This window comes from Nothobranchius furzeri, chromosome 13, assembly GCF_043380555.1.
Source record: "Nothobranchius furzeri strain GRZ-AD chromosome 13, NfurGRZ-RIMD1, whole genome shotgun sequence".
Classification (NCBI taxonomy): domain Eukaryota; kingdom Metazoa; phylum Chordata; class Actinopteri; order Cyprinodontiformes; family Nothobranchiidae; genus Nothobranchius; species Nothobranchius furzeri.
Genome location: NC_091753.1, coordinates 24,453,999 through 24,462,964, shown reverse-complemented (window position 1 = coordinate 24,462,964; position 8,966 = coordinate 24,453,999). Strand labels below are relative to the sequence as shown.

General features: G+C 40.3%; 1 protein-coding gene across 1 annotated transcript; it reads right to left on the bottom strand.

Annotated features, from left to right (window-relative positions):
- Positions 1 to 4,174: 4,174 nt before the first annotated feature.
- On the bottom strand, positions 4,175 to 4,935 carry LOC129163872 (lymphocyte antigen 6D). Its single transcript, XM_054742883.2, has 3 exons — positions 4,803 to 4,935; positions 4,538 to 4,642; positions 4,175 to 4,408 (listed from the first exon to the last, which is right to left on the bottom strand). Exons 1-3 carry the CDS (start codon positions 4,852 to 4,854, stop codon positions 4,329 to 4,331), a joined length of 237 nt encoding a protein of 78 aa, XP_054598858.2. The 5' UTR covers positions 4,855 to 4,935; the 3' UTR covers positions 4,175 to 4,328.
- Positions 4,936 to 8,966: the final 4,031 nt, after the last annotated feature.

The following is an 8,966-nucleotide window of genomic DNA, read 5'->3' as shown; positions in this document are numbered from 1 at the left end:
GGGGGGGGATTGTGTGTGTGTGTTTCATTCTTATTTTTATTGTGGCGAGAGTAATGGCAGCCATGCTCTATTTATAGCCTTTGCCTGTTCTTCCCTTTACAACTGTAGTAAATATCAAATGTTAAAAACACATTACCCAGCAAAAGTACTTCATTTGTAGTATTTGCAGAAACTGAAGCTACAATCAAAATAAATGAATTGAAAGAGAAACTCAGTCTGTAAAAACAAACATGAACCGTCAGACCAAAACATGGAAACATTTCAGGCTCTTCTGTGTGAATTCAGCTTTTGCTGCATAGTAGTGTGTGTCGTTCTAATGGAAAGTGACAACACGATTTAGTCATCAAATCAGAGGCAGACAGCTAAGTAAAAGACGGTTTGTGTATCTTCTGATTTGTTACTCATTCGTTTAATTTTAGAGCTTTTCCAAACCGTGGGATGTTCTCCTCCATGTTTGGGGGTTAGAACCTGAGTTTGTGCAGAGATAACATTCTCAGAGGTGTTTTTTATTACATTGCTATGAAGGGATTTCAGCCAGACACCACATCAATTCCTTTGGGGTTTATTCTGTCCAGAACTTGTACAAATCAGTGATTAACACCTTTTGGACTTTGTTCCCTTTGTCACTTGTGAGCTCCCGTAGTTTCCTCTCATTTACACTGCTAAAGGCATTGTGAGGGAGCCATTAGTGCTGGAGCCAGGAGACAAATGGGCTTTTGTGCCTTTCTGTCTGCAGGAGTTGAATAAACATATCCTGATGCTTCAGTCATCAGAGAAGGACCAGAATCATTACATGGACATGGACATGGACATGGACATGGCGGTCATATAGATGAACAAGTCCCAGCTGGCAGGTGATCACATAACTCAGATCTGGGAATGATGTCAGGATCAAATGAACCTTATTCTGTTTGCAAATGGAAAAGTAGCAGGATCAGCTACTAGTTCTGTTCAGTCACCATGGTAACCATTATTAATAATACAAGCTGATTAATTCAGATAGCAACATGTCCACTAACATGGATTGGACAAATGTTCCTGAAATTAAGCTAAATAGTTTTGCTGATGTCTCATTCTCTCATGCATGAGGCAGCCATATGTTGGTCAGGGCTGGTCATGCATTATCCACCTTAAGAGTCAAAATCCAACACGGAGGCCCCTCCAGTTGAATTTTCCTACTTGGACTTCTGGGTGGAAATAGAAGACAACAATATAACTTATGTCCACTGTCAGAGACTTAAAAATGCCTCCTGACTGAGAAGTGAAACAAGAAGTAAGTGATGCAATCATCTCTGAACCACAAAGACACGTCTGAGTGTGTTTCATAATTAAACAGCCTGGATTAGCCTCAGCCTGCCCGGTATGAACAGGATGAAGATGGTGCATAAAATAAATTAATGATGCATTGGATCACTGCTATTCCTGGGTTAATACAACAGCGTTACATAAGACAAAATTATGTTAAGTCACCCCTGAGTGCTCAGTTACTTTGTGTTTGATGTGGTTTGTGTTTACGTGTGTGTCTGTGTGATGCTAATAAGGACTGATTTACTCTCCAACTTTATTTCTACAAAGGTTCACTTCATGACTGAATGACTGCTAATAAATTTATTTCAGCGATATCTTTTTATTTTGCTCTTTAAAATGTTAGAAATTGCACAATCAGTTTTTTTTTCACCAGAGTTGTGCAGCACAATAAATCCACCTGTCCTGGTGAAATCAGAAGAGTTCAGTGTTTCTTTCTAAAATGTTGTGAAAGCAGAAAGTGGAGACAGATCAAAATAGTTCACTACAACAAATCATTTTTTAAACCAGAGCTGCTAACTGTTCCTTATCTGACTCTTCACGTCTATTTTATAGCAAGTAGGGACGCCTAGTTAGTAACAGCAAAGGTGTCAAAATGCTGTGTTGCTTTACTTAAGTAGAAATACTTCACTGGAGTAATTAGTAGACCTGACATTCCAAGGACCTATCCAGATCCGTGCATCATGCAGATGGATGAGCTCTGTCCATGGGTTGTAGACTATAGGAGTCTATAGGACTATAGGAGGCCTGCCAGGCTACACAGGATCATTACCTTCATTCATTCAAGCAGTGTTCTGGTATTTGAACTGAACCAGACAGAGCCAAATAAATTAGGATGACAAATGAAGAACAGGAACGTTAAAACAATGGTTAGTCATTAGGTCAACAATCCTGTTCTTCCAGTCGGCCTAAAGGAGCGGTCTGAATGAAAACACGGGTCATAAAAACAAAATGCACTTACGAGAAACCTGGAGCTTTGCCCACAGCCTCGTCACTTTTCACACTTGAGCTTTTGAACAGCACGAATGTTGACTCACCTTGCCTGCCACAGTTCCCTCTTGTGTGGGCAGGTGTGTGTGTGTGTGTGTGTAGGTGTGTGCATCATTTCCTTTAGAAGTCTGAGTTTATTGTTCTTGACCCCCGCAACCACCATGGCTCTCACCCTGTTTGTGACCTTTTAACCCTCAACCCCAAACAGTGTGACAGGTCTCGGTGTCAAGCTGGATGCTGGACTCACGATGGCCCCACACATAAACTCCGTAGTGAGGTCTTGTTTTTATCAGCTTCGCCGCCTTCCTCGCCTCAGACAAATCCTGAAACGGAGGCATTTGGAGTCAGTCATCCATGCCTTCATTACCTCTCGCTTGGACTATGCAAACACCCTCCTCGTTGGTGTTCCGGTATCCGCCCTGAATCGGCTGCAGGTCACCCAGAACGCTGCTGCCAGGTTCTTGATGAGTACACACCGACGTAGCCACATTACCCCTGTCCTGGTACATCTTCACTGGCTCCCTGTCATTTTCAGAGTGCAGTTTAAGTTACTGACCTTTGTATTTAAAGCTCTCAATGACCTGGCACCTCCCTATCTCTCTGACCTGCTCACTCCATATGTGCCCACGCGCACGTTGAGGTCGGCTGACCTTTTGCTGCTGTGCACGCCGCGGATGCGATTCAAATCGCGGGGTGAACGAGCATTTGTGCATGCTGCCCCAAAGCTGTGGAACTCATTGCCCATTGGAGTTCGGCAGGCTCCATCTCTGGGGGTTTTTAAATCTCATTTAAAGACCCACTTTTACACTTTGGCTTTTAGACAGTGATTCGTTTTAGTGTTTTATTGTATCATTGTTTTAATGTGTTCTTAGTATTCATCATGGTTTATCTGCTTTTGACTGGTATTTTTATCCTTGTTTTAGTTCTTTCGAATGGTTGTGTTTTGTTTTAGCCTGTGCAGCACTTTGGGCAGCTCCCATGCTGCGTTTTAAATGTGCTATATAAATAAACTATGCTATGCTATGCTATGCTTTAACATCAAAACATTCCTCTAAATGGCGAAAAGTAACGCCAAGATCAGATGTATTTGAAGCTGTTTGAAGTGCAACATGTGAGTATTAATAGCAGCACATAAAGTGTGCAGGTTACGCTCTTTTAAGCCACCTAATGTGAGCTGCTTTAATGTGGAGGAGAAACATCTGTGCAGATTAATAAAAGTGACCCACGTTTTCACACATTATCCAACACTAAAAGTTATTTTGTTCATATTAATTCAGTTTAGTCACTGAATGGTGTGCATTTTGGATTTTCCTCTAGTCTGATAACACGACCCTCATGGATGAACCTAATCAGCACTAAAGGGTGCATCTTTAACGAGGCTGAGGAGTTTGAAGCGTTTTCACCTTTTGTTCCGTGCTGCACCTGAATCACAACCTGTGTCGTGTTACAGGAAACCGGTCTTGTGTGTGCAGTGTAGAATGTGCCAGAAAGTAAGGTGTGACCCTGGATTAACCCAAAGCAGAGTGAGACCATTTTAATGAAAATGCAGAGAGAATTCGCAGCAAGTGAACCACACAAAGAAAATAAGGTATTTTTAAAATCGACCCTGTGAGAAAAACAGCTTCTAGAAAAACAGATTAAAATGTTGCACCACAGCACCCCTAACAGGCAGCTGTGTGCCTCTGCTGCACATTCGTATCCGGTTGAAATAAATTAATGGGATTTATGTGAAGTTCAGTGACCCACATAGCAGCAGGCTTCACTAGAGTGACATCATGAAGGGATCAGGAGTGTGTGAGTGTGTGTTTGTCTAGCTGTCTAACACCCAGAGTGTTGCACGGTTAAAGAATGCTGAGGAAAGAAATGAATGAGACAAAACTTTAGTCTTTGGGAATGTTATATTTCAGTTTAAAGGGAAATCAGTGACATGATAATCACAGGAGACTTTGGTACATGACACTGATGTTTTTATAGTTCATTTCATTAGATGGTTTCCATTTTCTGGACAGTGGGGTGAACGAGGTGTCTCAGGACTAGCAGAGGTCCTCCTGGCAGCAGGTTGTGAAAAAGTCTTCCTGACAGAATTCCTCGCAGCTTCGAGAAATGTCATCACCTGTTTGATGAGCAAATACGTCTAAATGATGACACACACACACACACACACACACACACACACACACACACACACACACACACACACACACACACATGCACACACACTAGAGAGACAACAAAAACCTACCCTTGATGTATGTTTTACAGTACATGGATGTGCTTTGGCAAGTCGTCACGGTCTTGCAGACGTGGTCAGTGTCACCTTCACAGGAGTAGCATTGCAGTGTGAGCACTGTCAAAAACACAAAATCCATCAAAACTCAGCACTTACAGGTCTGAAGAATCTGGGATCAAATCTGACATGTTCATAAAAATAATAGATTAAAACACACAGTTTGCCCTTTGAAAATAACTCATTAAATATAGTCTAAATAAAACTAGAAGTCTCTTACCTTGTGTGCTGCACAGCAGCAGAGTCACCAGTGTGAGCAGCAGAACCTTCATGGTGTCGGATGTGAACAAACTTCCTGCTCCAGCTCTTTTATAGAGCCCGACCAGAAAATAACTTGATCCCAGGCGTGCACTTCCTTGTAGTTCCCGTTAACGTTCTGCTTTTCTTTCATGTATTTCAGAAAGTAATGATAAAGGAATGAATAACCCTCGACTGGAACAAAAGAAAAGAAAACAAGTGCTTTTGTGTCACCTTTTGATTTTACGTGATAAACTTTGAGTTTAGCCCCATTTTGTTTTTCAGCGGGGCCGAATAAAGCTATCAAGTTCCACTATAATTTATTTGTTTGTTGATTGTGAACATGTGCTAAACATTTCTGATATGACATGTTCTAAGTCAATCAATCAAACTTTATTTATACAGCACTTTTCATGCATAGGATGCAACACAAAGTGCTTAACAGATAAAAATGACCCATATAACCCACATTCCCTCCCTTTCCCACACTTAAAACAGTTATGACAGTTTCACCCCCAATCCACAAACTATTCCCAGGCACACACACACACACACACACACACACACACACACACACACACACACACACACACACACACACACACTAGGCTGAGCTCAGATTGGACAGGTAATGAAAGACACGCCATCAAGGGGGCCATCTGCCTCGACAGCAGCAGATCCACGGCAACAGCCAAGACACCAATCCAGGGCGCCCTGGGAGGGAGGGTGGCAACCCCCACCACTACCTGGGCACTACCCAAGGAGCGCCCCAGCCGCCGCCACCGGCCACCGGTCCACAGGCAGAGGACTCCACAGAGGAAACACTGGAAGGATTAAAATACGTAACATGTAAAATAACAAGAGCTAATATGGAAAGTAAATTATCCTATAAAATGAGATTATAGAAATTAAACAACATAAATGTGTAAAAGGATACATTCCTGCAAAAGATGTGAAGTGACTATTTGTAACTTCAGCAGGGGGGGGGGGGGGGGGGCACAAAAAATAACATGTTCAACCAATTCTGATAGGTGGACATCCTGGCAATTTATAGTGCAAAAACAAATGTTGGTTGGTTAATAGTTATTAGTTAGTTGGTCCTGTGGGTGAGGTGTCTCATAGGCGCCTCACCAGGGGGCCTGTTCGATTTCAGAAGGCTGATATGGGTCACTACACCTGGTGCCACTCACATCACAAGGACAGACTGTTTGTTATGTAATGAGGTCAGAAACTGTTTGATCACCATCAGAAGGCAAATTACATTAATACATTTTTCATACAAGATAAAAGACCAACGCAAAGCCACATTTTCTACATTTCCTTGTGCTGGTCCAAAAGGATGCTTCCAAATGACGAAACAGGTGGGGTCCAGGATGGAGTGTGTAAGATGATGTCACCGATATACACTTTACTTTTTGAAGAGTCCAGGCCTGTCTTTTCTCTACCAGTTATGTAAATCAGTTAGAACTAGAACTGCTGAGTCGTAGTCTTTATTGAAGTATAAGTGTGATAAAGTTAAAGTAACTATCAGGTTAAAGTGTGTATATGGACGTCACTCCCCTGGAAAGAAAACAAAAGCAGAGATCCGGGGTCCTCCCGGATGACCACTGGCGACGGACCGTACCCAGTGGATGTAGAATGCTACAGATGTGATTCCACCTTAAACTTTGTCAGATTGGCTAAAGACACACATTCACTCGTTTGTCTTTGGGAAACAAACAACAGGTTCCACCTGGTCCTGCACGAAGCCCACCCAGCCTGAGCTAAAGAAGGTACATTTGTAATGCACCTTTAAGTTGTCTGATGGGTATCAGACATGAATCAGTGCTTTTCAGTGAATTACTACTTAATTTCTCTGGATGTTGGACCAAAGCTCCAGGTAGAGGACGTAGGGTCCAGCTGAGGTCCAGTCCTTACAAGAGAAAAACACAAATTAAAGTAAATCCTCAAAAACATTTGTTTATATTCCTTGTTTACAATCTTGTTGTAATTTAACCACTTTTATTGTTTAAAGTGTTTGGAGTTAATGTTTATCTACGATAGGATGAGTCAAAACTACTTAACAGTTTTTTCACTGAACTTTTTTTTTCTTTTTACAACAATAAAACACCCATACAGGCTCTGGAGTAAGTTAATGTTTTATTTCCATCACATTTAGATTTTTTTTATTAAACCTAAAAAAAAAACTTATTTTTATTGGTTAATTTTCTTCTGAAGTTAAAAGCAGAATCATTATTGACTGAAGTCAGAAGAAGATAAGAGAATTTCTTCTACATGTTTCCTCCCTGAACTGCAGTCAAATCATCACAATTTGTTTTTTCCACATAATTATTTAGCTCATCAGGACTTTAGATACTCAAACCCTTTACTTTCAAGAACACACATTAAACACTAAATGTCTGAACACATTCAATGAAAAGCCTCAACACAGTATCTGCACGTTTCGATCAGCCGGAAAACAAATAGCAAAAAAACTAAACTCTTAAAACAGGAAATAACAACAATAAGTTGTGCTTATCTGCTTGCTGTTGGAGCAGAAACGTCCCAGCACCAAATAAATAATAGGAATTATGGAGACTGGTGTGAGGCCTTTGATGACCAACAATAAACATTTCTTACACAAATCACATCAAAATAACGTAGGGAAATTAGCTTGGACTCTTAAACGGAGTCAAACCCATTTCTGAGAAAACACCTGACTGGCCTTTGCTGGCAGGGATTAAACTGAGAACCAGTTAGACCAACAGCTGCTACAGCTGAATGGCAACAAGGAGTTTCATTTAAGGTTTAATGATTAAACTTGTTTCTGCGCTATAAATCTGACATCATGAAAGTGAAATGTTCATAATATTTATTAAAATATTTACAAAAGTCCAATAGTTGTCAGAAAACACAAATGAAAAGTGTTTAATCGTTTATCGCTAAGAAAACCAACAACTACATGGTGAAACTGACAGTATAAGACACAGTAAGAAGTCATATATGAGGTTAAACTATTGTGTTCAACCAGGTTTTTATAAAAGGGAATAACAACAAATGAATAAAAGGTGAGTGTCCCCAGCTTCAGTACCATACTGTTATCTACATTTCTGATAGTTTTTATTCTTTCTAAAGTTTTTTATGTAGAAAAGTTACAAAATCTATGCAAGAAATTGCAAGAAAACATCAAGAAGTAAACTGTGAAAGTGCAGGAGGAGATTGTGCATCAGCATAATGAATCTGAGTGGAATTAAAACACTGTAATTATGATATTTATGACTAAAAATGGATTGTGTAAAGTGATACATGATGCTGAGCCCTTTTGATGAGTTTCTCTTTGGCACAGAGTTTGATTCAACTCCTTTTAGTTTCTGTTTAATTAAGAGATGTGGAGGCAGCTGGATTCATGGCTAATCTGTCACAAGAAAAACACAAAGAAGATGAGATTTAAAAAATATATTTGCAGAAAAAGTAAAGATGAAAAGACAGAAATCAGGTTAATTTCAGGTCTAATTACGTGCCAAAACATTACAAGCTGATCAACAAGTTGTTCGATGAGCACGTGAAGACCGAGCCTGTTCCACATACCGGCATTTTTCTAAGATTGAAAAAAGAAGACACGTCAGCCACCAGAGTGGTGGTGTCAACACCTCATTGCAGTTTTTTCAGTCATGTGTGCTTCTCTGAAATGCTATTATACCCATTTACATTTGTCAATGAGAACATGAAGGCTTTACTGAGCTTTCAACTGAGTTGCCTTTAAAGCAGTACATGTCTCTAGGTTTAAACATAGTCTAAAAGGATGAGAAGTATTATGCTTTGTCATGATTTCTTAGGAGATGCAGCTGTAATCAGAAACTGGAGCGTGTGAAACATCCAGGGGAACGTGTAACCAACGGGGGGGGGGGGACAAAAACAGTGGTCAGCTGCCTCTGACACACCAAAAATATATAAAAAGTGTGAAAACAAAATTAAAACAAACTCAAAATTTCATACATCATCAATCCATATCAATTTCAGATTTAAAATAATGTACTGATGTAAACCACACCCACTAATTTCCAAATAATAAATAAGAGGTGCATTCAACTGTGTATGTCCTTTGATCCACATTAGTGATATTTTCAGCACCAGAACAATGAAGCAAAGAAACAGATTCCTGAGTTTA